General features: G+C 43.8%; 9 protein-coding genes across 11 annotated transcripts; 4 read left to right on the forward strand and 5 right to left on the reverse strand.

Annotated features, from left to right (window-relative positions):
* Window positions 1-284: 284 nt before the first annotated feature.
* Window positions 285-2,543, forward strand: LOC125979990 (gastrula zinc finger protein XlCGF57.1). Its single transcript, XM_049738919.2, has 2 exons — window positions 285-444; window positions 656-2,543. Exons 1-2 carry the CDS (start codon window positions 285-287, stop codon window positions 2,179-2,181), a joined length of 1,686 nt encoding a protein of 561 aa, XP_049594876.2. The 3' UTR covers window positions 2,182-2,543.
* Window positions 2,544-2,723: 180 nt separating this feature from the next.
* LOC125980142 (histone H3) lies at window positions 2,724-3,543 on the reverse strand. Its single transcript, XM_049739238.2, has one exon. The coding sequence runs from the start codon at window positions 3,486-3,488 to the stop codon at window positions 3,078-3,080; it is 411 nt and encodes a 136-aa protein (XP_049595195.1). The 5' UTR covers window positions 3,489-3,543; the 3' UTR covers window positions 2,724-3,077.
* A 249-nt stretch (window positions 3,544-3,792) lies between these two features.
* LOC125980145 (histone H2A-like) lies at window positions 3,793-4,282 on the forward strand. The gene has a single exon (XM_049739241.2). It carries the CDS (start codon window positions 3,848-3,850, stop codon window positions 4,232-4,234), a length of 387 nt encoding a protein of 128 aa, XP_049595198.1. The 5' UTR covers window positions 3,793-3,847; the 3' UTR covers window positions 4,235-4,282.
* A 670-nt stretch (window positions 4,283-4,952) lies between these two features.
* LOC125980133 (histone H1-like) lies at window positions 4,953-5,733 on the reverse strand. The gene has a single exon (XM_049739216.1). It carries the CDS (start codon window positions 5,703-5,705, stop codon window positions 5,061-5,063), a length of 645 nt encoding a protein of 214 aa, XP_049595173.1. The 5' UTR covers window positions 5,706-5,733; the 3' UTR covers window positions 4,953-5,060.
* A 1,397-nt stretch (window positions 5,734-7,130) lies between these two features.
* LOC125980109 (alpha-N-acetylgalactosaminide alpha-2,6-sialyltransferase 6) lies at window positions 7,131-9,537 on the reverse strand. Of its 3 annotated transcripts, XM_049739163.2 has the most exons (5): window positions 9,429-9,537; window positions 8,372-8,572; window positions 7,902-8,317; window positions 7,670-7,777; window positions 7,131-7,530 (listed from the first exon to the last, which is right to left on the reverse strand). In XM_049739163.2, the coding sequence occupies exons 1-5, from the start codon at window positions 9,483-9,485 to the stop codon at window positions 7,347-7,349; spliced, it is 966 nt and encodes a 321-aa protein (XP_049595120.1). In that variant the 5' UTR covers window positions 9,486-9,537; the 3' UTR covers window positions 7,131-7,346. The 3 variants fall into 3 exon arrangements, with proteins under 3 accessions (XP_049595120.1, XP_049595119.1, XP_049595121.1); XM_049739162.2 differs by having other exon boundaries at window positions 7,902-8,572; XM_049739164.2 differs by lacking the exon at window positions 9,429-9,537 and adding an exon at window positions 8,846-8,998 and having other exon boundaries at window positions 7,902-8,572.
* Window positions 9,390-11,899, forward strand: LOC125980077 (oocyte zinc finger protein XlCOF6). The gene is made up of 3 exons (XM_049739078.1): window positions 9,390-9,512; window positions 9,738-9,829; window positions 10,045-11,899. The coding sequence occupies exon 3, from the start codon at window positions 10,135-10,137 to the stop codon at window positions 11,650-11,652; it is 1,518 nt and encodes a 505-aa protein (XP_049595035.1). The 5' UTR covers window positions 9,390-9,512; window positions 9,738-9,829; window positions 10,045-10,134; the 3' UTR covers window positions 11,653-11,899.
* Window positions 11,900-13,984: 2,085 nt separating this feature from the next.
* Window positions 13,985-16,706, forward strand: LOC125980071 (gastrula zinc finger protein XlCGF57.1). The gene is made up of 2 exons (XM_049739067.2): window positions 13,985-14,410; window positions 14,996-16,706. The coding sequence occupies exons 1-2, from the start codon at window positions 14,287-14,289 to the stop codon at window positions 16,486-16,488; spliced, it is 1,617 nt and encodes a 538-aa protein (XP_049595024.1). The 5' UTR covers window positions 13,985-14,286; the 3' UTR covers window positions 16,489-16,706.
* LOC125980149 (histone H2B-like) lies at window positions 16,334-17,530 on the reverse strand. Its single transcript, XM_049739244.2, has one exon. It carries the CDS (start codon window positions 17,511-17,513, stop codon window positions 17,139-17,141), a length of 375 nt encoding a protein of 124 aa, XP_049595201.1. The 5' UTR covers window positions 17,514-17,530; the 3' UTR covers window positions 16,334-17,138.
* A 9,253-nt stretch (window positions 17,531-26,783) lies between these two features.
* On the reverse strand, window positions 26,784-27,254 carry LOC125980152 (histone H4). Its single transcript, XM_049739249.1, has one exon. The coding sequence runs from the start codon at window positions 27,219-27,221 to the stop codon at window positions 26,910-26,912; it is 312 nt and encodes a 103-aa protein (XP_049595206.1). The 5' UTR covers window positions 27,222-27,254; the 3' UTR covers window positions 26,784-26,909.
* Between the last annotated feature and the right edge of the window lie 302 nt (window positions 27,255-27,556).

Genomic DNA, 27,556 nt, shown 5'->3' on the forward strand with positions numbered 1-27,556 from the left:
AAAGCAACGTGCATTTACTCTCGCTGAGACGTTCACAAAGCTAGCTCAAGTGATTTAGTAAATTCTTCCGGAATTAGTACTGAACATGACTGAAACATCACGTCCATCACTACTTTGTTGGACTAAAAAAAATCCTTTGGGAGATTATCGTTAAATCATTTCGGTGTACTCTGAAGCTTCGCAGCATGTCGTAGCGTAGCCTAGTTTAGTATAGCTTAGTTTAGCTTGCTGGCTGCTGACAAAGAGACGCGTTTGTCAACAAGCCATCACAAAGCAGAGATCAAATGACGACCGTAAAGTGTTGTGATTGTCGTGTGAAAATGTGTACGAGTGGGACAGCATTGTTCGAGGAGGAAGTTTGTGGAACAAAACAGGAGAACGAGCGTCAACGTCAAGCACTGGAAGCAGTCTTCAGGAAGCCTCCACTTGGGTTACACACCTCAGGTTTGTTCACTTAATTATTGACTTCTGCATTTTGCATATACTCAAAAGTCCATTATGGCTCATACAAAACCATAGACAGTAAACTGTATGGATTGCTGTTGATGGTTTAGTGTTTCGGGATATTGCTACATGAACATCAAGAAGGTTACAAATTAAAAAAATCAAGAAAGGAGGTTTGGGTGATGTGCCTTTGTCTTCTTGTGTCTTGCAGACATCAGTAGCAATCTTAGTCTGTCTTCATCAAATGTTCGATCTGAGTCCTCTAACATTAAGGAAGTGAAGGATAAAGAGACCCCCAAAATTAAAGAGGAGCTGGAAGAGTTCCTGCATATTAAAGAGGAAGTGGAGCACGAAGAACCCCCCCGAATCAAAGAGAAGGAGGAAGACTTTTTGCTCATTAAAGAAGAAGAGCAGGAGGATATCATAAAGGTCCGATTGGCTGGTGTCTCTTGGAAGACTGAAGATGAAAGTGGAAGTGCAAGCAGCAGCTCAAGTCAACACATGACAGCTGAAGGTGATGGAAACCACTGTGGAGGTTCACCTGCAGACGAACTCTTAGCTCCACTATCGGACAGTGACGATACCATGTCACACGTGCGTGATGATGACAATGACAGTGATGATGAACAGTCTGAAGGTGATGTGCAACGTCACACTGACAAACACTATAAGAATAACTTTGTTTATGAGTGCCATGTGAAAAGTCACACTGGGGAGAAGCCTTTTGTCTGCTCAGTTTGTGGTCAAACATTCTCTCGTAAACACTCTCTGACAACACACTCGAGAAAACACACTGGAGAGAAACCTTTTGTGTGCTCAGTTTGTGGTCAGACGTTTTCTCGTAGACATGTTTTGACAGTGCACAAAAGAACACACACTGGCGAGAAACCCTTTGCTTGTTCAGTGTGTGGTCAAACATTCTCTGTTAATGGGAGCTTAAGAAGACACATGAGAACACACACTGGCGAGAATCCTTTTCCCTGTTCAGTTTGTGGTCAAAGATTCCCTGAAAAGGAAAAATTAAGTATGCACACAAGAACTCACACTGGTGAAAATTGTTTAACCTGCTCAGATTGTGGTGAAAGATTCACTCAGAGGGGAGCCTTAACATGTCACATAAGAACCCACACTGGGGAGAAACCTTTTGCCTGTTCAGTTTGTGGCAAACAATTCTCTCATAAGAGAAACCTAAAAAGCCACTTGAGAACACACACAGGAGATAAACCGTTTGCCTGCTCAATTTGTGGTCAAACATTCTCTCGTAAACAAGCGCTGACAACACATTCGAGAAGGCACACTGGAGAGAAACCCTTTGCCTGCTTAATTTGTGATCAAAGATTTTCTCGTAGACATGTATTAATAGCTCACAAAAGAACACACAGTGGAGAGAAACCTTTTCCCTGTTCAGTTTGTGGTCAAAGATTCTCTAAAAAGGGATCCATTAAAAGTCACATGAGAACACACACTGGTGAGAAACCTTTTGCCTGTTTAGTTTGTGGCCAAAGATTCTCTCTAAAGGGAAACTTAACAAGTCACACAAGAACACACACTGGTGAAAAACCTTTTTCCTGCTCAGTTTGTGGTCAAAGATTCTCTCAGAAGGGGACCTTAACCTGTCATTCTAGAACACACACTGGAGAAAAACCTTTTGTCTGCTCGGACTGTGGTCAAAGTTTCCATCAGAAGGGAAACTTTAAGAGACACAAGTGTGCTAGTGACAATAAAAGTGATAAATAAATTGTCAGGTTGTTGAATTAATAGATTGTTGTGGTTTTGTGAGACGTTTTGCACATCATCCGAGCAAACTTCCTCAGTTCAAGTACAAAGACTTGGCAGGACAGCTCAAACCTTGGGTGTATAGCTTTCTGGTATAGCCTCTGCACGTGGAACATCTTTCACATCTTGCTTGAACAGTTACTCTACCTTCTTGTATTTTATTTTATATCTATATTCTTGTATTCCACGTACCTTTAAAAAAAAATCTCTTGTGTGCATGTGTTGTGAATTAGCACTTTACAAGCTTAACTCATTTTACTTGCACTGAATGTATAACATGTAAATGTTATAAAATAAATGCAAATAAATAAGGGGTGACATGACTTGCGTGCTAGTGCATTATAGTACTTTAGCCTCGTAACGCAAGATTTTTTTTAAATTTGGACGTATGACGTCGTCTGCGCGATAACGGATTTTCACTGCAAGGCTGCGGACCTTATCGAGGACCGTGGCGCTACGTGGGGGGGAATCAGTCACCCAAGCATAATATAGGTTCATGAATATTAAACATTACATCACATTGCAGTGTTTATTAAAACAAACTGTAAAGTTGCAGTTTTACAATTTCACTTATAAATTATCTTAAGGTAGAAAAGCACCATGCCAGTGAAATTAAATTTACCAAGTGTCTCCGCTTTACATAACTTCCATATCTCCTCTTTAAAACCAACTACTTGTAATACATACTGTTAAAGGCAGATGGCGACACGCCTGATTTTTTTTTTGGACATTTTTCTTGTGTGGTAGGTAGGGTGCGCTAGCCATAAGGTTGTCATGTAAGCAAACAGAAGTAATCTCTTATGGTTAAGAAAGTATGGTGGCTCTTAAAAGAGCCGTTGTGGTTGAAGGATGGACGCTTAAGCTCTCTCGCCGCGGATACGACGCGCCAGTTGGATGTCTTTAGGCATGATGGTGACCCGCTTGGCGTGGATGGCGCACAGGTTAGTGTCCTCGAACAGGCCAACCAGATAAGCCTCGCTAGCCTCTTGCAGAGCCATCACTGCGGAGCTCTGGAAGCGCAGATCGGTTTTGAAGTCCTGGGCGATCTCCCTGACCAGACGCTGGAAGGGCAGCTTACGAATGAGCAGCTCGGTGGACTTCTGGTAACGACGGATCTCACGAAGTGCCACGGTACCGGGCCTATAACGGTGAGGTTTTTTGACGCCGCCGGTAGCCGGGGCGCTCTTGCGAGCAGCCTTGGTCGCCAGCTGCTTCCTGGGGGCTTTGCCTCCGGTGGATTTACGTGCTGTCTGCTTTGTCCTAGCCATTTAGACCGCTTCTTAATCAAAAGAAATAATGTGGCGGGGCTCGCAAGTTGCTTTTAAACGCTTGGGTCGGCTGCGCACAAGTGACGCGCAATCAGCTTGGTGCAGCGTGATTGGTACGCAGCTCCGGCTGGAGGTCAGCCCCGCCTGGTCGGTAGACCTCCCACCACAAGGCTCGTTGCCAATTGGAGGTGGTAAAGTTCAAACCGGCCGCCAAAATGCAAAGCTCCTCGCGCGCTGAAAACCTCTTCACTGGTTGGTCTAAGTCAGGCGCCCCGCGCATTCCGCAACTATTAAAGCCGGACTTGTTCACTGTTGGAACACATTCTTTCTGAGTTATCATACAAGTAAGTCCTGACAATATGAGCGGAAGAGGCAAAACCGGTGGCAAGGCTAGAGCCAAGGCCAAGACTCGTTCTTCCCGTGCAGGATTGCAGTTCCCAGTCGGTCGTGTCCACAGGCTGCTGCGCAAAGGTAACTACGCCCAGCGTGTCGGTGCCGGCGCACCCGTCTATCTGGCCGCTGTGCTCGAATATCTGACGGCTGAGATTCTCGAGTTGGCCGGCAACGCTGCCCGCGACAACAAGAAGACTAGAATCATCCCCCGCCACCTGCAGCTGGCCGTCCGCAATGACGAGGAGTTGAACAAACTCCTGGGCGGAGTGACCATCGCCCAGGGCGGCGTCTTGCCTAACATTCAGGCCGTTCTTCTGCCAAAGAAGACCGAGAAGGCAGCCAAGTCCAAGTAAAACTGCTTCTGGAACCTGAGACAACCAAACGGCTCTTTTAAGAGCCACACACTACCTCAAAGAGAGCTTTACGCCCTTAAATTGGTTATATTGGTCATGAAACAAAAGCACTGTATAGACTAAATAAGATTTTCGCACTTTTATTCTTTATGGTCCCTTTTATACTTTATTTTTGTAATGTTTATTTTTTGGGATTTCTTTTTTCTTTCCATTCTCACTGCATTGGAAAGGGAGAAGCGCTCCAATTTCGTTGTACAATTGCATTGTAAAATGGAAAAAAAAAAAAGGCCATTCTGTTCCATAGTTGATGGAATTGAAATTTCATTTGGAATTTGTGTTGGTTCATTAGGAGTACTCTGACATGTTTGAGGATGCAAACACATTTTTACATCAGGCAGAATGAAGTGTATAATCAGCGATGAGGATTTTCTACGGATCCACCGATTTCCGTTTTTTTTTTTTCGTAAAGAGTATCATTTGAATGAATCGTGGAAATCCGTTGACAATTTGGGGGCATATATTTCTCCACCCCGCTACTTTTCCGTGCTTTTTCACATTTGCCATTATCATCCCTGATAATTAAAAAATATATGTATTTTCAAATAAACTAGACTTTTTGGATGAAATATGTAATTTAAAAAATACATGTATGGCTCGCTGTAGCTAACCTTGAGAGGAAAAGCTGAAAGAAACCACATGTGTTTTCAAAAAAATAGGTTGATTCAAGTTTGGTCTGTTGGGCAGTTTTAAAAATAAGGGAATGTTTCTCTTTAAAAGGAGATTTGGTGGCTCTGAAAAGAGCCTTTTGTTTATAGAAGTGTCAAATTCACTTCTTCTTGGCTGCTACCTTCTTGACCGTTTTGGGCTTGGCCACTTTCTTGGCAGGGCTCTTCTTGGCAGCAGGAGCTTTCTTGGCAGCAGGGGCTTTCTTAGCAGGAGCTTTCTTGGCCGCTGGAGCTTTCTTGGGGCTCTTGGTGGGCTTCTTTGCTGATTTCTTGGGTGTTGAGGCCTTTGCAGGTTTCTTGGTAGTTTTCTTGACTGCAGCCTTCTTAGCAGCGGGTGCTTTGGGCTTCTTGCTTGGCGTTGCCTTCTTAGCAGCAGGCTTCTTCGCTTTGGTAGGAGTCTTCTTGACTGCCTTCTTAGCTGGTGCCTTTGCTTTTCCTTCGGCCTTCTTGTTCATCTTGAAGGAACCAGAGGCACCGGTGCCCTTTGTCTGAACGAGCGTTCCCTTGGTCACCAGACCGACAACGGCGAGTTTGATGCGGGATCTGTTCTTCTCCACATCGTAGCCGGTGCCGGCCAAAAATTTCTTCAGGGAGGCCAGAGAGACTCCATTGCGTTCCTTGGACGCGGTCACGGCGTTCACGATGAGCTCGCTGACGCTAGGCCCGACCCGCTTTTTCGCCGGCTTTGTCGTCTTCTTCTTCGTCGCTTTCGCGGGGGAAGCTGGAGCTGGGGCCACTTCGGCCATTGTACTGACAATCGAACGCAAGATTGAATGTAAGGATAGACTGATGCATTGCTGGGAGCAAGAGGCGGTACTTAAATGCACCATGAGAACCGTGGAGACTCAATCGAGCAGTTTGCTCCACGGCGCGGTGACCCATTCCTCACTTGTGTTTTCTCAGCACACTTCAAACGGTGAAAAATGACAATAAAATAATTTTAATTTTTAAAAAAAATATCTTAATCAATAGCACACTTGTGCATCTCCACATTGAAGTGATTTAAAAGTCGTATACTTCCTGCATTTCTTTTGCAGAGCTTCCAGACTTTACTTCCACACCGGAGTGTGCCGCTCTACTCGGCACATTTCCTCACTCGTATCTAAAATAAATCGAGTTAAAATAATTCACGACTTGACAAAACGTGTTTTAAATTGGAGTTCACATGGTCATCCAAGCACCTAAAGTCAAAACAAGAGTGCACCAATGATCATTTTGATATAAGATAACTATTTCTGATGGCAGCAAACACACACCATCACTGCGATCACCGACTTCTGTCTATTGCAATCTAGAAAACTTCTCGTCTTTAAACTGCACATATGTTTAATTTAAAGTCATTAAATGTATTTGTTGGTCTTACTATGAAGAATTCAGATGGGTAAAGTGAGAACATGCAAATACAATACATTGTCGATAACCAAAGTACTGTACTTGTCTTATGTTTTAGACGATTTCACGTGCAAAATTATGTCTTAAGAAATTAAAGTCATCCAATTACTGCTGTATGATCACATGTTACAGAGCGAAGAAATGACAAATTGTGTGTTTTTTTGGGTTTTATGCTTTACTGACTGGATGGATATTGTTAAATTTAATGTCCAAATAAAATGATGCAGTGGACAACAATTGACTGATATAATGCATGATGCACTCTAAACTGATCACTTCTTGATTGATGTAAATTGTAAATGTTTCATGTTTTTGGTGGCTGCAAGTGTTTGGTGTGGGGAATAAATGAAACACATTGTGTCTAAGCAGTATTTACTTCGACCAATTACGTATTTAAATTACACATTGTTGGTGTTTTGGAAATTTTGAGCTGGACAGTTTTCCCCGATACTTCTCTATCCACAAAATTTAAACATGAATTAAAATCAAGATGGGACAACCGCCAGAATACTCTACCTGTCCTCTTTCAGGTCCGAAACAGGGCGACGATCGACTCTCAGGATATTCTTTTGTGTGAACTTGCGCGAACGGTCAGTGCGCTGTTTCAACCAATCAGAAAGCGGCGCTAGCACACTGCTGGTTGCAGACTCCTATAGTCCCCAGGAGATGACACAGTTGATCTTCAAATTAATTCTGACAAACCGCAGAGATGGACGCTACAACAGGCTTTCTGGACCTTTCGTCAATGTCAGGTTGGTTAACATATAATCATGCGTTCATACCAAATAAAATGTGTGTTTTTATTACTGGAAGGGTGTAAATAGATTTTTTTTAATGTATTTTTCAGGTCTCACAGTCCCCCAAATCCTGTGAAATTAGCACAGCAGTAACATGGTGGAAAATAAATCTCAAACTGTCACATCTGAAGAACTGGAGATGGGAAGAGATCCCTGAGATTGAATGCCTCCCCCCCTCTTCTGCATCCAAGGGTCCGCTCACCATTCGGGATGCGCAAAGGTGATGTTGTAGTGCTGTGCCCAGCGGGCAAACACCTGCTTTTCAGTGATGAAGCGATGGTAATTCCCTCTTTGGATGTTCTGGCTCTGCATGAATTTCACGCACTCATCTGAACCGCGTGGCCTGTAGTAGTGATACGGCATCTTGGATCTTGTTCGGTTCCTGCAAAAAGAAGGCTGCTAAAAAAAATGCTCCTTTTGCCACCAAAGCCTCTTTTGGTTTTGGTGGACAAGTCCGAAGAAATCACACACAGGTGTGTTCTTCGGCTCGTAACCGAATGGGATAACCCCGACATACTCACCCGCAGTAACCGGGCGGAACCATCCCGTACACTTTGATGTTGTCACATATTTCGATGGTGATGACCATGGTGAACCAGCCCGTGGTCAGCCACGAGTTTGATTCGAATCTGAACAAGGAGAAAGGCAGGAGGTGACATTTTAAGCCAGCCCAGATAGTCGTCAGGGGAAATGCGAGCTTTGCTGTCATCTTGTGGCTGAAGAGGCATTTTGGTGTTTCAGTCCCCAACTAACCTGTCTTGCCCCGTCTCCCATTCAAAGAGCTTGTCGAATCTGTACATTTTCTTAGGCGCCAAGGTAAAACACGGTGCCCGCTTGTAGGTGGAGCAAATCTTCTGGATGAATCTGTACACGGTCGCTTTGGAGTCCTTAGTGATCTTGCTGGGGGGTCCCCAAAAGACGATGATGGGCTGGTAGTCAACGCCCCCAACCATGAACTCGTCGGGGCGGCGGACCAGCCGGTACACGCTGGAGTGGCCCACCACCCGCAGCGTCGTGCGCTTGCCCACGTCGGCCTCGTAGCCCGTTGTCGGCGCGTCGTTCATGCGGATCACGCACTCAGTGGCGTCGATCTGCTCGCCCGCTTTGGTGCCCAGCACGTGGCTGGAGCTGCTGACCAAGGCGCAGTGCTGGCAGTGCTGGGTCATTCTCTGAAAAAACAGAATAGCAGCAGGTTGAAAATGTAATACCGCGGCGGGCCTTACCTCTTCACTTAAGACGGACACGTAGTCGTCTTTGGTGGCCCATGTCTTGAGGTTGGTGGGCCGGGGCGTGTGGTTTTGGGCCATGTCGAAGGGCACGTAGGGCGCCTGGCTGTCGCTGGTGCTGGCACTGTACAAGATGGACAGCATCATCAGGATGAAGATGGCCACCGCGATCGCCACCCGCCGGGTCTGCGCTCCCCCCTGAGAAGACCAAAGTCATATCAGTTATTCCATTTACATTGTTGTCCACGTGAAGCTAGGGATTCGCAAAGTGCTGCGTGAGCGCCCTCTTGTAGAAACCTACTGAATGAAATACGTCGTATGTGGCAAGTTTCACATTTTAACATTTGAACCCTTTTTCTTTTTCTAGCAACCACTCAGTAAACATGCTCACATTATGTTCGATCGCTATATGTTACGCATCCCCCTAAATGCGTGCAAGGCAAGTAATGAAATACGAGAAATTTAAATTACCATGTCACTCACTCAGCCCCGCGTGATCGACTCGGCTTTCCCTCGAGCGGCATTACCACAACGCTTCACCGTTTTGTTTGGGTGTTGTTTTATGGTTGCGCCAAGGTTCGATGGCGATTTTCGAGCGTGCAGCCGCCCTGTCCATTTGTTGCTACACCTGCTGACGTCTGCGGACCCGCAGGTAAGACCGGTTCTAGCTGCAGCGGCAATTCGGAGGCGCACTAGTTGAAGTGCAGGTTCAGGAACTGAAAAGCATGCAAAAAAAAAAAAAAAACAAGTGCCATATTGTGAATACAGCTTGAGACGGGTTTAATTTAGACAAAAGCAGTGACTTGCTGCCCTTCCTCTCTTAGCAATTTGTAGGAGTGCTATTTCACTGTAGTAAAATCATGATTACAGAAAAAACAGTTCATTGTGCACAAGATCGCATGTCCGAAGCAGAACGCCTGGAGACTTGGAAGGCTGTACATGCAGAGCCAGTGCAGCGTCTGTGCGCGCGCCCTAACATCGGAACACACATCGGTGAAAGTTTATCAAACGAGCATAAAGTGCGCGTGATGCAATCAATGACACTCGTTCTTACAGTAGATTTCATCCATCTTATTCCCAGGGTTGCATTAGAGCGGAGCTTCCGGTCCATCTAGGCGTGTCAGTCAGCAAAACAAAAGTAAGCCCGGATGTTGATGTTTTACTGTTTTTTTTTTATTTTTATAAATGAATACTCGAAAATGTGTAATCTTGTAATGTCAGTGTTACGCTTTCAGAGTCGTGTCACCGTTTTTGTGACAAACCAAGCCCAAGTTTTACGTTGCTGTGTCGTTCTAATTTTACTTCCGGTTTGATTCTCCAACCCCCCCTGTTTGTTTTATCCGATTGGTCAATAATGCGGAAGTCCCTCCCTCCCGCACCCTCACACATTTTCTTCTGCGGGACAGTTCCACCGTGACACAAGAATGCTCTTCTTTTGCACATTGGATGCCCACGGTATGTAAAAAATGCCTCTATAGTCAATATTATTCCGCTGCTAATATGATCCCGCGTGACTAAAACTCCTCAAGTGTCGAGTGTCGCACCGGGTGTGATGTTTTCTGACAGGAGCTAAGCTAGCTAACTTGCTATAAACAACAATGTAAAGCTATAACATGGGAAATGACTGCACCGAATCATGTTTTGTTTTTTTCGCATATCTTTCAAATCAGTGAAGATATTCGTCCTGAGCTGCAACAAATTAAAGATGAGTGGGAGCTCCCTCGAGTGAGAGAAGAGCAGCAGCCACTAAAGAAGAGACAATGCATCACCACATCAAAGAGAAAGGGGAAATGCCTCCAAATATTAAAATAAAGGAAGAGCAACCAGAGCCCCTTTTCGTTAAAGAGGAAGAGCCTCCCCACATCACGGTAAAGGAGGAAGTGCTTCAGGACATTAAAGGGGAAGAGGAGGACGAGGACATCACATCAACTCAGGTTCCTTTAAAGAGGGACAATGAAGATGAAAGTGTGGATAACAGAATGTTGGAGCCTCCAGGCAGGAGAGCAAGTCAACACATGGCGACAGAAGGTGATGGAAACCACTGTAGAGAATCACAGACAGACAGCATCTTAGCTCCATTATCAGACAGTGACGGCACAACGTCACACTCGCCTCATACGTATGATGATGAAGACCAGTGTGAATGTGATAAAATAGCTCACACTAAGAACAAACCCTGGAAATGTTCTCAATGTGGGAAAATGTTTGCTCATAAGTGGGATTTGAAACGACACATGAGAACACACACAGGGGAGAAACCTTTTGCTTGCTCAGTTTGTGGTAAAAGATTCTCTCAAACAACTCATTTGTCAACACACCAAAGAACACACACTGGAGAGAAGCCCTTTGCCTGCTTGATTTGTGGTAAAATATTCTCACAAGCAACCCATTTGACAGCACATGTAAAAACGCACACCGGTGAAAAAGGTTTTTCCTGCTCAATTTGTGGTCAAAGATTTAACCGAAGAGCCAATTTGACAACTCACACAAGAACGCATAACCTCTTCGATAGGGATGACAGAATGTCACCCTCTTGTAACACTGACGGTGATGATGAACAGTCTGAATATGATCTGATGTGTCACACTGACAACAAACTGTGGGAATGTTCTGAGTGTGGGAAAACCTTTGCTTCCAAAAGTGGTTTGACAAAACACACAAGAACACACACTGGGGAGAAACCTTATGTCTGCTTAGTTTGTGGTAAAAGATTCTCTCAAGCAACTCATTTGGTAACACACAGGAGAACACACACTGGAGAGAAACCTTTCGCTTGCTCAATTTGTGGCAAAAGATACTATCAAGGAAGTCATTTGACAACACACAAAAGAACACACACTGGAGAGAAGCCTTTTGTTTGCTCAGTTTGTGGTTTAAGATTCTCTGAAAAGGGAAATTTAAGACTACACGCATTAACACACTCTGGTAAAAAATCTTTTTCCTGTTCAGTTTGTGGTCAAACGTATTCAAGAAATGAGAGCTTAAAAACACATACAAGAACCCACACTGGTGAAAAACCATTCGCCTGCTCAGATTGCGGTAAAACATTCGCCCGAAAGGGAATTTTAAGATTACACATGAGAACCCACACTGGAGAGAAACCTTTTGCTTGCTCAGTTTGTGGTCAAAGATTCACTCAGAAGGGTTATTTAAAAATACACAAAAGAATACACACTGGTGAGCGGCCTTTTGACTGTACAATTTGTGGTCAAAGATTCTCTCAGAAGGGTCAAGTTAAAAGACATAAATGTGCTAGAGTGAGTAATGCTGATCAATGAAGTTAGTTGCCATGACGATGTTTTGGCGCAATCTATAGGTTCTTCTATTTTGTGTGCCTTCTTGGATACCATCCGATTGTACCGTATGAAACAGACACGAATGATACCATTATGCATGAAGATTGACTGTACTGAATGGTTTCTTTTTTGTCAGTAGAAAAAAAACACGTTTCCCATATCAGACATTTGTGTGTAAATGTACATTATGTAAATGGAGATTTAAAAAATAAACTTAGTTTGCACTGTCTTGTGTCTGCATTCTGGTTGTACATATTATATGCATGCATATACACAACAATTACCCTTTTCTATTTTAGTCTATTTAATGTCTTACAGACATCATTGAACATCTTCATCCTGAGTAGAAAGAGCAAATCAAGAAGCCGGAAGTCCCACTCATTCAAGATGATGATGAACTCGAACCTCCCAACCATAAGAGGCAGACACAACCACATTAAGGAGGAAGAAGAGGCCACGCCCATTATAAAAGGGGAAATGGCCGACACGTTGCGCATGCGCCTCGCCGACCGTGCCCTGAAACACACAGACGCACACGTCGGTATTAGTAACTACCGCACTTTTGCTCGCTTGATATACAACCGAACGCACAGAATATTCGTAAAGTAGTTTATCCATCACTACTGGACTAATACATCATTCGATTGATCTTCGTGCTTGGATAAATTCGTCTCCGTTCATTGTGATGCTACCTTAGCCTAGCTTCCAAGCTGCTATCAAAGAGACGGGAGCAACACATTGCTAAGCTAAAAACAAGTAGATTGGGCGAGAATGTGTGCAAGAAGGACAGTCGAGTTCAAGGAGGAACCCTGTGGAATAAAAGAGGAGCGAAATTGCCAAGGAGTGGATGCGAGTTGGGGACTAGTTGAGTTACACACAGCAGGTTTGCCCACGTCTCACTTAACTCCGGAAATACCAAACGATGTTTATGACGGGACCATCCAATAATATTTGGACTTGATTAGATTGACAAAAAGGGATTTGGCTCAAGTTTGCTTGTTTTATTGTCTTGCAGATGTTGGTGAAGCTCTCAAAGAGCCCCTCCTAATAAAACAAGAGGAAAAATTCCTGTATATTAAAGAGGAAGAGGAAAAGGCTCTCGTTAACGTTTTGTTGACTGATGTTCCTTTTCCAAGTGTCCATAAAGAAAGTGAGGCCAGCAAGCCTACAAGCAGTAGCAGCAGCGTAACCGAAGCTGAAGGAAAACATTGTGGAGGATCACAAACCGATGGACTCATAGCTCCACTATCACAGAGTGACGATGCAACATTATATTCACATGATGATGTGAAAGATGATGACACTAATAATGACGGTAACATTGATACTGATGATAAAGTGTCTGAAGGTAATATGAAATGTCACAGTATCAAAAAATGCTGGAAATGTCCTCACTGTGAGAAAACCTTTACTTTTAAGTGCCACTTGACAAAACATATGATAGCCTACATGGGGTTAAAACCATTTGTCTGCTCAATATGTGGAAATCGTTATACTGCTAAACATACTTTATTAACTCACACAAGAGTACACACAGGTGAAAAAGCTTTTGCCCGCCCAATTTGTGAAAAGACGTACTCTAATAATGGAAACCTTAAGCAACACGCAAAACCACACAATATTCCTAAGCAATTTTCATGCTTAGTTTGTGGTGAAAGATTCGCTCACGAAGGTCAGTTAAGAAACCACACAAGAATCCACAGTGGTAAAACGGTTTTTATCTGTTCAGATTGTGGTAAAAAATTCTCTTGTAAGACAAGTTTAATACATCATACACAAACGCACAGTATTGAAAAAAGTGAGAAACACTTTGCCTGCCCGTTTTGTGGTGAAGGTTTCACATGTAGGGCAAGCCTAAATTCACACTTAAGAACACACAGTAGTGTACCATTCGTCTGAAGAGTGTGGGGATAAACACATACACACACTAATAGTTTGTTTTGTTATACGGATGGTTAAAACAAAGATTTGAATGTGTCATGGAAAATTGTAGCAAAAATTGTATGATTGCTCAGTTTGTCGAGAAGGAATTTGGTGAGGGTGAATGTTTGTCTTATTAAAAGTATAAAGAATTGTTTTATACACAATATTGTATACATATTATATAATTGCTTTATTTACATAGCAAATAGAAAACTGTGCTCCACAAAATTTTAAGTATAACATTTATTAGTATTTAAGTCAAAATAAAATAAAGCAATGAAATAAAAAGTAGTTAAGTAAAATTCTACAGGAATATATACACGGCACATCGGGCGCCCTGCTACATTTTTGTCCAAGTGGAGTGGCCGTAACTTAAAACATGGCCGACTTATTGCGCATGCGCTATACGATCGTGCATTCACGCAACACAGGCGCACACGTCACTGCAGCACTTTTCGTATAGGCGCTTCAATTGATATACTACTGAACCTACAGAATCCCCAAGATAGTATGTCCATCACGATTTCACTCGACTTATACAGCATTCGATTTAACTTCGTGCGTGAATAAATCCGTCTGCACTTTGATGCTTTTCGGCCTAGTGTAGCTTAGCCTAATTTGCAAGCCGCTAACAAAGAGACGCGTTTGGGAGCGTCACAATGCTGAACTCAAATCAAGTGTGATCGTGTGAGAATGTGCGCAAGAATGACAGCAGAGTACGACGAGGAACTTTGTGGAACAAACGAGGAGAACGAGCGACACCGCCAACGAGGGGATGCTGGTTTTCAGAAGCATCGAGTTGGGCTACAAACAGCAGGTATGCGCATGTCTCACTCTCACTTCGGAAATACGTATATTTTATTTACAATAGCAGTGTGAGTCGGGTTGGTTTCTGAAGCTTTGTCAGAGAACCGGGACAAAGATTTCCTGACATTTTGCGTTGTATGTGCAGTATCAAAAAACTTTCTGAGCTGTCTGAAAGATTGTCTGTAATGCCTTTAACCAAATTAATGAATGTATATTTAGTTTTAGTCCATATGCATTTTAAACGCTGTATAATGAGGCAACTGGTAAAAAACAAACATTGCATGATTGCAATAAATGTTAAAGTGCAACTGAAATACGAGCTAATCCCATTTGCATTTTAAAGCTTTCCGGTCAAATGTGTGTCCACAGTCAGACAGATTAATCCTTTTTTTTTTTTGGCATCAGCCACTCCCGTAAACCGGCCATTGTTTGACTTAGCCACTGACGTCATTGTCATGCGCCTGCTTCTTAACTGGAGTCAGCCCGCCATCTACTGGACAAATGGGGACATTGAAAGCAGCAGTTGTGGGTCCAATGGGATGTTATGAATCAAGAAGAAATTGTCATCAAATGTCATTGTTTTCCTGTCTTGCAGACGTCAGTAAAAATCTTCGTTCATCTTTGTCAGATCTTCAGTCTCCTTGGACTAAAGAAAAAGTGAAAGATAAAGAACCCCTCCAAATAAAAGAGGAGGAAGAAGACTTTCTGTACATCAAGGAGGAAGAGCAAGAGGATATCATCAAGGTCCTCTTGACTGATGTCCCTTTGCCAAGTGAAGATGATGATGAAGAAAGTGAGGACAGCAGAGGAACAGAGACTCCAAGCAGCAGTAGCAGCAGCATCAGCAGCTCAGGTCAACACATGACAGGGGCTGACAAAGACCATTGTGGAAGATCACAAGCAAATGGACTCATAGCTCCACTATCAGATAGTGACGACGAAACATCACGGTCACATGATGATAACGACGAGGAGGACATTGAAGATGATGCCAGTTATAAAAATGGCAACAGTAATACTGATGATGAAGAAGAGTCCAAACTTGATACAAAGTGTCACGGTAACAAGAAACGTTGGAAATGTTCTCAGTGTGGGAAAACCTTTGCTTTTAAGAGCCGCTTGAAAAATCATATGATTAGCCACACTGGGGCAAAACCTTTCCCATGCTCAGTTTGTGGTCAGAGATTCTCTGAAAAGGGAAACTTAAGGAGACACACAAGAACACACACTGGGGAAAAACCTTTTGTCTGCTCAGTTTGTGGTCAAAGATTCACTCAGAAGGGGCCGTTAATATATCACACAAGAACACACACTGGGGAAAAACCTTATTCTTGCTCAATATGTGGTCAAAAATTCTCTCATAAAGGATACTTAAAAAGTCACACAAGAACTCACACTGGAGAGAAACCCTTTGTCTGCACAGTATGCGGTTTAAGTTTCTCAGAAAATGGTACTTTGACAAAACACACGAAAACACATACTGGAGAAAAACCATTTCCCTGCTCAATTTGTGGTCAAAGATTCTCTCACAAGGGAAACCTAATTAGTCACACAGCAACCCACACAGGAGAGAAACCTTTTGTCTGCTCAATATGTGGACAAAGATTCTCTCGTCGACATGCTTTGACAACACACGCACGAGCACACACTGGAGAAAAACCTTACGCCTGCTCAATTTGTGGTCAAAGATTCTCTCGTAGGCACGTTTTGACATCACACATGAGAACGCACACTGGTGAGAAACCTTTTGATTGCTCAGTTTGTGGTCAAAAATTTTCTAAAAAGGCATCCTTAAGAAGTCACTCAAGAACCCACACTGGTGAAAAACCTTTCGTCTGCTCAGTATGTGGCCTTCGATTCTCACAGAAGGGAACTTTAACAAGTCACACAAGAACACACACTGGTGAGAAGCCTTTTCCATGCTCTGTTTGTGGTCAAAGGTTCTCTCAGAAGGGAACCCTAACAAGTCACACACGGATTCATACAGGTGAGAAACCTTTTGCTTGCCTAGATTGTGGTGAAAGATTCTATCAGAGGGGCAAAATTAAGAGACACAAATGTGTTGGTAACATTACAAGTGATCAATGAAATCTTGTATAAAAAATATTTATACTTTTAGATTTTTTAATTAGATCATTCTGGTTGTCCAGAATTCTCCTCAAAGGTTTCCTGTGGACAAATGAAACGATTTTGTGATCAGCATATTAAATAAGCAATTGATAAAATCAATGTGAAGAAACTGACTTTTGTTCGCAAGATGTAAATTATATATATTATTCTGAATAAAATGAAAGTGCAAAAAATGAGTTATACAGTGTATAGCAAGGCTCTTTTTATTTAACCTAAAAAGCCTTACCATAGATCTTTTTAACTAAAAAAGCTTAACTAAACAGTATCTTAAATGGAAATAAAGGTCTACATATAGCCTTTATTTCTATTAAAGATAATGTACAAAGTAGGGTTTCATACTAGAGTTAGGGTTTAAAAGTAGGGTTTAAAGCACAAATGTCAAAGTTCAGTCCTCAGGGCTGCATTCCAACATGCTTTCCAAGATCCCCTCGTTAAGCACACCTGTGTCAAAAGTTAGGCTCCTGCAGAACGTGAAAATGAACTAATCTTTTCACTCAGGTGTTTTAACTTATCCTTGACCAAGAAAATCAACACTGGAATAAAAACTTCTCAGAAGTATGTTGGTGGCTCTTAAAAGAACCGTTGTGTAGAGATGACGTCGATCCGATTTACTTTGAGCTGGTATATTTGGTGACTGCCTTGGTGCCCTCAGACACAGCGTGCTTTGCCAGCTCACCCGGGAGCAGAAGACGCACGGCGGTCTGAATCTCCCTGGACGTGATAGTTGAACGCTTGTTGTAAAGCGCCAGGCGAGCCGCCTCTGAAGCGATTCGCTCGAAGATATCGTTGACGAAGGAGTTCATGATGCTCATCGCCTTGGAGGAGATGCCAGTATCGGGATGGACCTGCTTCAACACCTTGTACACGTAAATGGCGTAGCTTTCCTTCCTCCCCTTCTTTCGCCTCCTTCCGGGCTTGCCGGTGGACTTGGTGACGGCTTTCTTGGAGCCCTTCTTGGGCGCTGACTTGGCTGGTTCAGGCATGATGACTAGACGGAAAAGCTGACGTCATGCAAATCAGGGTTCTTCTAGCCCCTCTCATGCAAATAACTCTGTGCCATTGCCACACGGTGATTGGCTGAAATCAATGCTTGGTAGTGTTGGCTCGTGAGTAAACGATTCGTTCAAACGAACGAATTTTCTTCAGTGAATGAGATGAACGAATCAATTCCTAAACTGATTGGTTATTATTTCAATAATAATAAATATTATTATTTTTGAATAAACATTTATGTTGAAACTTGTCTGATGTTTTATAATAACACCATCAACTACAATCCAACAAATACAAAATTAAAATATCAATGTCGGCATAACAGGCGTCAGCTGGCATAGCAGCATACCTAACTCCATTAGGTACACCGCCATTTTCAAGTGTACAAGGCCACTTTATTAGGGAAATATCATGGTCAAAGGTCACAGGTTTCAAGCTCTAGTCCTTGGGGCCGCGTTCCAACAAGTTTTCCAAGTGACCCTCGTTAACCGCACCCGCGTGAAAAGTTTTAGCTCCTTTCACGTTCTGCAGTAGCTAAAACTTTTCACGCAGGTGCACTTAACGAGGGAATCACACGGACACTCCATTAGGTACACCGCCATTTTCAAGTGTACCTAATAACAGGCCACTTTATTAGGGAAATATCATGGTCAAAGGTCACAGGTGTCAAGCTCTAGTCCTCGGGGCCCCGTTCCAACATGTTTTCCAAGTGACTGGACTTGGAAACCCCTTCCTTACACTGAGTGCCAAAAGTCCCAATGATCGTGAGCAGCAGGGGGGGGCCCCATTTCAACCCCTTACACTGAGTGCCAAGCAGGGAAGAAATGGGTACCATTGTTATAGTCACTGGTATGACTCGGCAGGGGTTTGAACCCACAACCTCCCAATCTCAGGGCGGACACTCTCCTCTTAGGCCACTGAGCTGGTAAACACTTGTATCGTAGTATAACACTTATAGTCGTTTTTAAATGGTGCTCGTGTAACCATAAAACCATACATGTCCCATGCATTGAGAGCAAGGCTTCCATAGGGTAGTGGTTAGTGATATGGGCTTTCACCCCAGCGACTCAGGTTCGAATCTCAGTGGGATCCAAAATATTTTATCATAGAAAATTTGCAACACAGGTGCTCGTGTAGCCATAAAACCATACATGTCCCATGAAATTGAGAGCAAGGCTTCCATAGGGTAGTGGTTAGTGATATGGGCTTTCACCCCAGTGACCCAGGTTCGAATTTCAGTGGGAACCCAAAAACATTTTATCAGAGAAAATTTGCAACACAGTTGCTCGTGTAACCATAAAACCATACATGTCCCATGCATTGAGAGCAAGGCTTCCATAGGGTAGTGGTTAGTCATATGGGCTTTCACCCCATCGACCCTGGTTCGAATCTCAGTGGGATCCTGAAAATTTTATCATAGAAAATTTGCAACACAGGTGCTCATGTAACCATAAAACCATACATGTCCCATGCATGGAGAGCAAGGCTTCCATAGGGTAGTGGTTAGTGCTCTGGGCTTTCACCCCAGCGACCCAGGTTCGAATCTCAGTGGGATCCAAAATATTTTATCATAGAAAATTTGCAACACAGGTGCTCGTGTAACCATAAAACCATACATGTCCCATGCATTGAGAGCAAGGCTTCCATAGGGTAGTGGTTAGTGATATGGGCTTTCACTCCAGCGACCCCGGTTCGAATCTCAGTGGGACCCAAAAATTTTTATCATAGCTAGGGTTAGGGCTAGGGTTAGAGCTAGCGTTAGGGTTAGAGCTAGGGTTAGGGTTAGAGCTAGGGTTAGAATTAGAGTGAGGGTTAGGGTTAGAGCTAGGGTTAGGGTTAGAGCTAGGCTAAGGGTTAGAGTTAGTGCTAGGCTTAGAGTTAGAGTGAGGGTTAGGGTTAGAGCTAGGGTTAGAGGTAGGGTTAGAGCTAGGGTTAGAGGTAGGGTTAGAGGTGGGGTTAGGGTTAGAGCTAGGGTTAGGGTTGGGGTTAGAGCTAGGGTTAGGGTTAGAGCTTGGTTTAGGGTTAGAGCTAGGGTTAGGGTTTGAGCTAGGGTTAGGGCTAGGGTTAGCGGTAGGGTTAGGGTTAGAGTTAGAGCTAGGGTTAGGGTTAGGGTTAGGGTTAGAGCTAGGGTTAGGGTTAGAGCTAGGCTTAGGGTTAGGGTTAGAGTTAGAGCGAGGGTTAGGGTTAGAGCTAGGCTTAGGGTTAGGGTTAGAGTTAGGGCGAGGGTTAGGGTTAGAGCTAGGGTTAGGGTTAGAGCTAGGGTTAGAATTAGAGTGAGGGTTAGGGTTAGAGCTAGGGTTAGGGTTAGAGCTAGGCTTAGGGTAAGAGCTAGGGTTAGGGGTTAGGGGTTAGGGTTAGAGTTAGAGTTAGAGTTAGGGTTAGAGTTAGAGCTAGGGTTAGAGTTAGGGTTAGGGTTAGAGCTAGGGTTAGAGCTAGGCTTAGGGTTAGGGTTAGGGATAGGGTTAGAGTTAGAGCGAGGGTTAGGGTTAGAGCTAGGGTTAGGGTTAGAGCTAGGGTTAGAATTAGAGTGAGGGTTAGGGTTAGAGCTAGGGTTAGGGTTAGAGCTAGGCTTAGGGTAAGAGCTAGGGTTAGGGGTTAGGGTTAGAGTTAGAGTTAGGGTTAGAGTTAGAGCTAGGGTTAGAGTTAGGGTTAGGGTTAGAGATAGGGTTAGATCTAGGGTTAGGGTTAGAGGTAGGGTTGGGGTTAGGGTTAGAGCTAGGGTTAGGATTAGGGTTAGAATTAGAGTGAGGGTTAGGGTTAGAGCTAGGGTTAGGGTTAGAGCTAGGCTTAGGGTTAGGGTTAGAGTTAGAGCTAGGGTTAGGGTTAGAGCTAGGGTTAGGGTTAGAGTTAGTGCGAGGGTTAGAGAGAGCTAGGCTTAGGGTTAGAGTTAGAGTTAGGGTTAGAGTTAGGGCTAGGGTTAGAGTTAGGGTTAGGGTTAGGGTTAGAGCTAGGGTTAGAGCTAGGCTTAGGGTTAGGGTTAGGGTTAGAGTTAGAGCGAGGGTTAGGGTTAGAGCTAGGGTTAGGGTTAGAGCTAGGGTTAGAATTAGAGTGAGGGTTAGCGTTAGAGCTAGGGTTAGGGTTAGAGCTAGGCTTAGGGTAAGAGCTAGGGTTAGGGGTTAGGGTTAGAGTTAGAGTTAGGGTTAGAGTTAGAGCTAGGGTTAGGGTTAGAGATAGGGTTAGATCTAGGGTTAGGGTTAGAGGTACGGTTGGGGTTGGGGTTAGAGCTAGGGTTAGGATTAGGGTTAGAGCTAGGGTTAGAATTAGAGTGAGGGTTAGGGTTAGAGCTAGGCTTAGGGTTAGGGTTAGAGTTAGAGCTAGGGTTAGGGTTAGAGCTAGGGTTAGGGTTAGAGTTAGAGCGAGGGTTAGGGTTAGAGCTAGAGTTAGAGCTAGGGTTAGGGTTAGTTTTTTTTTTTTTTTTTTTTTTTAAACTACCATACACGGTAGTTTAATGTAGTTTAATGGTAGTTTTTTTTTAAACTACCATGTATGGTATTTTTTTTTGTTTTGTTTTGTTTTTTTTCCAAAAAAAACTACCATACACGGTAGTTTAATGTAGTTTAATGGTAGTTTTTTTTAAACTACCATTTAATGGTAGTTTTTTTTTTAAACTACCGTGCATGGTAGTTTTTTTTTTTAAACTACCATTAAATACCATTAAACTACATTAAACTACCGTGTGTATGGTAGTTTGTTTTTTTTGAAAACAAAAAAACTACCGTGTAAAAAAAAAAAAAAAAAAAACGAGCACTAACCCTAACTCTAGCCCTAACCCTAACCCTAACCCTAGCTCTAACCCTCGCTCTAACTCTAACCCTAACCCTAGCTCTAACCCTAACCCTCGCACTAACGCTAACCCTAGCTCTAACCCTAACCCTACCGCTAACCCTAGCCCTAACCCTAGCTCAAACCCTAACCCTAGCTCTAACTCTAACCCTAACCCTAGCTCTAACCCTAACCCTAGCTCTAACTCTAACCCTAACCCTAGCTCTAACCCTAACCCTAGCTCTAACCCTAACCCTCACTCTAATTCTAACCCTAGCTCTAACCCTAATCCTAACCCTAGCTCTAACCCTAACCCCAACCCTACCTCTAACCCTAACCCTAGATCTAACCCTATCTCTAACCCTAACCCTAACTCTAACCCTCACTCTAACTCTAACCCTAACCCTAAGCCTAGCTCTAACCCTAACCCTAACCCTAACCCCTAACCCCTAACCCTAGCTCTTACCCTAAGCCTAGCTCTAACCCTAACCCTAGCTCTAACCCTAACCCTCACTCTAACCCTAGCTCTAACCCTAACCCTAGCTCTAACCCTAACCCTCGCTCTAACTCTAACCCTAACCCTAAGCCTAGCTCTAACCCTAACCCTAGCTCTAACCCTAACCCTAACTCTAACCCTAGCTCTAACTCTAACCCTAACTCTAACCCTAACCCCTAACCCCTAACCCTAGCTCTTACCCTAAGCCTAGCTCTAACCCTAGCTGTAACCCTAACCCTCACTCTAATTCTAACCCTAGCTCTAACCCTAACCCTAGCTCTAACCCTAACCCTCGCTCTAACTCTAACCCTAACCCTAACCCTAAGCCTAGCTCTAACCCTAACCCTAGCTCTAACCCTAACCCTAACTCTAACCCTAGCTCTAACTCTAACCCTAACTCTAACTCTAACTCTAACTCTAACCCTAACCCCTAACCCTAGCTCTTACCCTAAGCCTAGCTCTAACCCTAACCCTAGCTCTAACCCTAACCCTAACTCTAACCCTAGCTCTAACTCTAACCCTAACTCTAACTCTAACTCTAACCCTAACCCCTAACCCCTAACCCTAGCTCTTACCCTAAGCCTAGCTCTAACCCTAACCCTAGCTCTAACCCTAACCCTCACTCTAATTCTAACCCTAGCTCTAACCCTAACCCTAGCTCTAACCCTAACCCTCGCTCTAACTCTAACCCTAACCCTAAGCCTAGCTCTAACCCTAACCCTAGCTCTAACCCTAACCCTAATCCTAGCTCTAACTCTAACCCTAACACTATCGCTAACCCTAGCCCTAACCCTAGCTCAAACCCTAACCCTAGCTCTAACCCTAGCTCTAACTCTAACCCTAACCCTAAGCCTAGCTCTAACCCTAACCCTAGCTCTAACCCTAACCCTCGCACTAACGCTAACCCTAGCTCTAACCCTAACCCTACCGCTAACCCTAGCCCTAACCCTAGCTCAAACCCTAACCCTAGCTCTAACTCTAACCCTCGCACTAACTCTAACCCTAACCCTAGCTCTAACCCTAACCCTAGCTCTAACTCTAACCCTAACCCTAGCTCTAACCCTAACCCTAGCTCTAACCCTAACCCTCACTCTAATTCTAACCCTAGCTCTAACCCTAATCCTAACCCTAGCTCTAACCCTAACCCCAACCCTACCTCTAACCCTAACCCTAACCCTAGATCTAACCCTATCTCTAACCCTAACCCTAACTCTAACCCTAGCTCTAACTCTAACCCTAACTCTAACTCTAACCCTAACCCCTAACCCCTAACCCTAGCTCTTACCCTAAGCCTAGCTCTAACCCTAACCCTAGCTCTAACCCTAACCCTCACTCTAACCCTAGCTCTAACCCTAACCCTAGCTCTAACCCTAACCCTCGCTCTAACTCTAACCCTAACCCTAAGCCTAGCTCTAACCCTAACCCTAGCCCTAACCCTAACTCTAACCCTAGCTCTAACTCTAACCCTAACTCTAACTCTAACCCTAACCCCTAACCCTAGCTCTTACCCTAAGCCTAGCTCTAACCCTAGCTCTAACCCTAACCCTCACTCTAATTCTAACCCTAGCTCTAACCCTAACCCTAGCTCTAACCCTAACCCTCGCTCTAACTCTAACCCTAACCCTAAGCCTAGCTCTAACCCTAACCCTAGCTCTAACCCTAACCCTAACTCTAACCCTAGCTCTAACTCTAACCCTAACTCTAACTCTAACCCTAACCCCTAACCCCTAACCCTAGCTCTTACCCTAAGCCTAGCTCTAACCCTAACCCTAGCTCTAACCCTAACCCTCACTCTAATTCTAACCCTAGCTCTAACCCTAACCCGAACCCTAGCTCTAACCCTAACCCTCGCTCTAACTCTAACCCTAACCCTAAGCCTAGCTCTAACCCTAACCCTAGCTCTAACCCTAACCCTAATCCTAGCTCTAACTCTAACCCTAACACTATCGCTAACCCTAGCCCTAACCCTAGCTCAAACCCTAACCCTAGCTCTAACCCTAAACCAAGCTCTAACCCTAACCCTAGCTCTAACCCCAACCCTAACCCTAGCTCTAACCCTAACCCTAGCTCTAACACTACCTCTAACCATACCTCTAACCCTAGCTCTAACCCTCACTCTAAGCCTAGCACTAACTCTAACCCTAACCTTAGCTCTAACCCTAAGCCTAGCTCTAACCCTAACCCTAAGCCTAGCTCTAACCCTAACCCTAACCCTCACTCTAATTCTAACCCTAGCTCTAACCCTAACGCTAGCTCTAACCCTAGCCCTAACCCTAACCCTAGCTATGATAAAATTTTTTGGTTGCCACTGAGATTCGAACCTGGGTCGCTGGGGTGAAAGCCCATATCACTAACCACTACCCTATGGAAGCCTTGCTCTCAATGCATGGGACATGTATGGTTTTATGGTTACACGAGCACCTGTGTTGCAAATTTCTATGATAAAATATTTTGGATCCCACTGAGATTCGAACCTGGGTCGCTGGGGTGAAAGCCGAGAGCACTAACCACTACCCTATGGAAGCCTTGCGCTCAATGCATGGGACATGTATGGTTTTATGGTTACATGAGCACCTGTGTTGCAAATTTTCTATGATAAAATTTTCTGGATCCCACTGAGACTCGAACTAGGGTCGCTGGGGTGAAAGCCCATATCACTAACCACTACCCTATGGAAGCCTTGCTCTCGATGCATGGGACATGTATGGTTTTATGGTTACACGAGCAACTGTGTTGCAAATTTTCTCCGATAAAATGTTTTTGGGTTCCCACTGAAATTCGAACCTGGGTCGCTGGGGTGAAAGCCCAGAGCAGTAACCACTACCCTATGGAAGCCTTGCTCTCAATGGATGGGACATGTATGGTTTTATGGTTACACGAGCAACTGTGTTGCAAATTTTCTCTGATAAAATGTTTTTGGGTTCCCACTGAAATTCGAACCTGGGTCGCTGAAGTGAAAGCCCAGAGCAGTAACCACTACCCAATGGAAGCCTTGCTACCGGTACATGGGTCATGTATGGTTTTATGGTTACACGAGCAACTGTGTTGCAAATTTTCTATGATAAAAGTTTTTGGGTTCCCACTGAGATTCGAACCTGGGTCGCTGGGGTGAAAGCCCAGAGCAGTAACCACTACCCTATGGAAGCCTTGCTCTCAATGGATGGGACATGTATGGTTTTATGGTTACATGAGCACCTGTGTTGCAAATTTTCTCTGATAAAATGTTTTTGGGTTCCCACTGAAATTCGAACCTGGGTCGCTGGGGTGAAAGCCCAGAGCAGTAACCACTACCCAATGGAAGCCTTGCTACTGGTACATGGGTCATGTATGGTTTTATGGTTACACGAGCAACTGTGTTGCAAATTTTCTATGATAAAAGTTTTTTGGTTCCCACTGAGATTCGAACCTGGGTCGCTGGGGTGAAAGCCCAGAGCAGTAACCACTACCCTATGGAAGCCTTGCTCTCAATGTATGGGACATGTATGGTTTTATGGTTACATGAGCACCTGTGTTGCAAATTTTCTATGATAAAATTTTTTGGGTTCCCACTGAAATTCAAACCTGGATCGCTGGGGTGAAAGCCCAGAGCAGTAACCACTACCCAATGGAAGCCTTGCTACTGGTACATGGGTCATGTATGGTTTTATGGTTACACGAGCAACTGTGTTGCAAATTTTCTATGATAAAAGTTTTTGGGTTCCCACTGAGATTCAAACCTGGGTCACTGTGGTGAAAGCCCAGCGCAGTAACCACTACCCTATGGAAGCCTTGCTCTCAATGCATGGGACATGTATGGTTTTATGGTTACATGAGCACCTGTGTTGCAAATTTTCTATGATAAAATTTTTTGGGTTCCCACTGAGATTCGAACCTGGGTCGCTGGGGTGAAAGCCCGGAGCACTAACCACTAACCTATGGAAGCCTTGCTCTTGGTACATGGAACATGTCTGCTTTTATGGTTGCACAAGCAACTTTCGAAGTACCCCGTTAAACTTACAAAAGAAAACCCATAACAAATAAAACTTACACAAGAAGAGCCCTAACGTGACACTTGACAGCTGTCAGTGTCAAATGCAAAATGTAAACAAGGACCATGTGAAAATTAGGTCAATGCACTCTCCGGTTAGAATATGTTATTTTGTAGGTATTAACAAGTAGAATAGTTTTAAATTAGTCACAATTATTTAGGCAGATAATTATGGGATATTTTGGTACACTACACGAGGTAAAAAAATAATAAAATGCATGATTAAGCTGATTTTCATGTTTTAATTGGCGAATAAAGAAACAAGGAATAAAACACCAGACAAGTTTTAACAAATGTTTATTAAAAACCAGCAATCTAATGTGAAATTGCAGTAGATATATTGGATAACAATATTTAGGCGTACATAGGTATACACGTTATTTAAAAACTACTATAAGTGTTATACTACGATACAAGTGTTTACCAGCTCAGTGGCCTGAGAGGAGAGTGTCCGCCCTGAGTTTGGGAGGTTGTGGGTTCAAACCCCTGCCGAGTCATACCAGTGACTATAACAATGGTACCCATTTCTTCCCTGCTTGGCACTCAGTGTAAGGGGTTGAAATGGGGCCCCCCATGCTGCTCACGATCATTGGGACTTTTGGCACTCAGTGTAAGTAGGTGTTGTATTACAGAATGAAATGTGAGTTACCCGAGCCAATTATTATATATATTTGTTTTGGGGGGGTAGTTGTATTGTTTGATGTATATGTTGTAATATAGAGAAAAATGTGTGCGTTGCTGTTGTCGAGAGTACCGTGTGTTTGTTTTTTGTCTGGTGTATTGGTTAGTTCTGTTATTGAACTTTAAAAATATAAACGGATCAGTGTATGTGTGCGTGGGGGGGGGGAGGATGATTCGTTGAACAATTTGTTTGAACGGATATTTTGAGTGAAGTGATTCTAAAGGTTCAGTTCACTTAAAGGAACTGGAATGCACATCACTAAGGCATAGTTCCTTGCCATTGCCACTCTGTGATTGGCTGAATTAAGCCTGTTTATTCTGAGTGTCAGAGACTTTGACCAAGGGAAAATTAACTCTCTCGAAGAGTGTGTGGCCCTGAAAAGGGCCGTTGGTTGATTAAAACCGGAACAATTGATGAACCTAACCACCAAATCCGTACAGAGTACGTCCTTGCCTCTTCAGTGCGTACACTACGTCCATGGCGGTGACGGTCTTCCTTTTGGCATGCTCGGTGTAGGTGACTGCATCACGGATGACGTTCTCGAGGAAGACTTTAAGCACTCCACGGGTTTCCTCGTAGATCAGCCCAGAGATACGTTTGACGCCGCCTCGGCGAGCAAGACGGCGAATGGCTGGCTTTGTGATTCCCTGGATGTTATCACGAAGGACTTTGCGGTGGCGCTTGGCGCCTCCTTTTCCCAAACCCTTACCACCTTTGCCACGGCCAGACATTATGCTGCTGAGAAGTTAAACTTACTCAAGACAATAAGAGAGTTGTGACTTCTGTTGACTGGCAGACATTATTATACCAACATCGCGGACCTGAAAGAAGACCGGAAAAAGAGACGTCGCTCAGCAGCCCTCCCCCAACGAATTCATTAAGCACAACGTTACCATATATGTCTACGTTTAAAAATAAAAAAGACAGAATTCACACCGATTGAGTGCTAGTCACAGCAACATTACAACATTTATGTAGTATTCTACATGATTATAGACGTAATAAAGCAAAGACCCACATTTTAGTCTGTTATAAGTTATTATAGAAGTCTTTTAATTTGGGCGAG

This window comes from Syngnathus scovelli, chromosome 13, assembly GCF_024217435.2.
Source record: "Syngnathus scovelli strain Florida chromosome 13, RoL_Ssco_1.2, whole genome shotgun sequence".
Taxonomy (NCBI): Eukaryota; Metazoa; Chordata; class Actinopteri; order Syngnathiformes; family Syngnathidae; genus Syngnathus; species Syngnathus scovelli.

Bases quoted from the DNA above. Each gene is read 5' to 3' on its own strand.
- LOC125979990 (XM_049738919.2), top strand. From the start codon at position 285: ATGACGACCGTAAAGTGTTGTGATTGTCGTGTGAAAATGTGTACGAGT. The intron at 445-655 runs GTTTGTTCACTT...TGTGTCTTGCAG, and splicing joins ACTTGGGTTACACACCTCAG to ACATCAGTAGCAATCTTAGT.
- LOC125980142 (XM_049739238.2), bottom strand. From the start codon at position 3,488: ATGGCTAGGACAAAGCAGACAGCACGTAAATCCACCGGAGGCAAAGCC.
- LOC125980145 (XM_049739241.2), top strand. From the start codon at position 3,848: ATGAGCGGAAGAGGCAAAACCGGTGGCAAGGCTAGAGCCAAGGCCAAG.
- LOC125980133 (XM_049739216.1), bottom strand. From the start codon at position 5,705: ATGGCCGAAGTGGCCCCAGCTCCAGCTTCCCCCGCGAAAGCGACGAAG.
- LOC125980109 (XM_049739162.2), bottom strand. From the start codon at position 9,485: ATGGACCGGAAGCTCCGCTCTAATGCAACCCTGGGAATAAGATGGATG. The intron at 8,573-9,428 runs GTAAGAACGAGT...TGGTCTTCTCAG, and splicing joins TAAGATGGATGAAATCTACT to GGGGGAGCGCAGACCCGGCG. The intron at 7,778-7,901 runs GTTAGTTGGGGA...CTCCTTGTTCAG, and splicing joins TGGGAGACGGGGCAAGACAG to ATTCGAATCAAACTCGTGGC.
- LOC125980077 (XM_049739078.1), top strand. From the start codon at position 10,135: ATGCATCACCACATCAAAGAGAAAGGGGAAATGCCTCCAAATATTAAA.
- LOC125980071 (XM_049739067.2), top strand. From the start codon at position 14,287: ATGTGCGCAAGAATGACAGCAGAGTACGACGAGGAACTTTGTGGAACA. The intron at 14,411-14,995 runs GTATGCGCATGT...CCTGTCTTGCAG, and splicing joins AGTTGGGCTACAAACAGCAG to ACGTCAGTAAAAATCTTCGT.
- LOC125980149 (XM_049739244.2), bottom strand. From the start codon at position 17,513: ATGCCTGAACCAGCCAAGTCAGCGCCCAAGAAGGGCTCCAAGAAAGCC.
- LOC125980152 (XM_049739249.1), bottom strand. From the start codon at position 27,221: ATGTCTGGCCGTGGCAAAGGTGGTAAGGGTTTGGGAAAAGGAGGCGCC.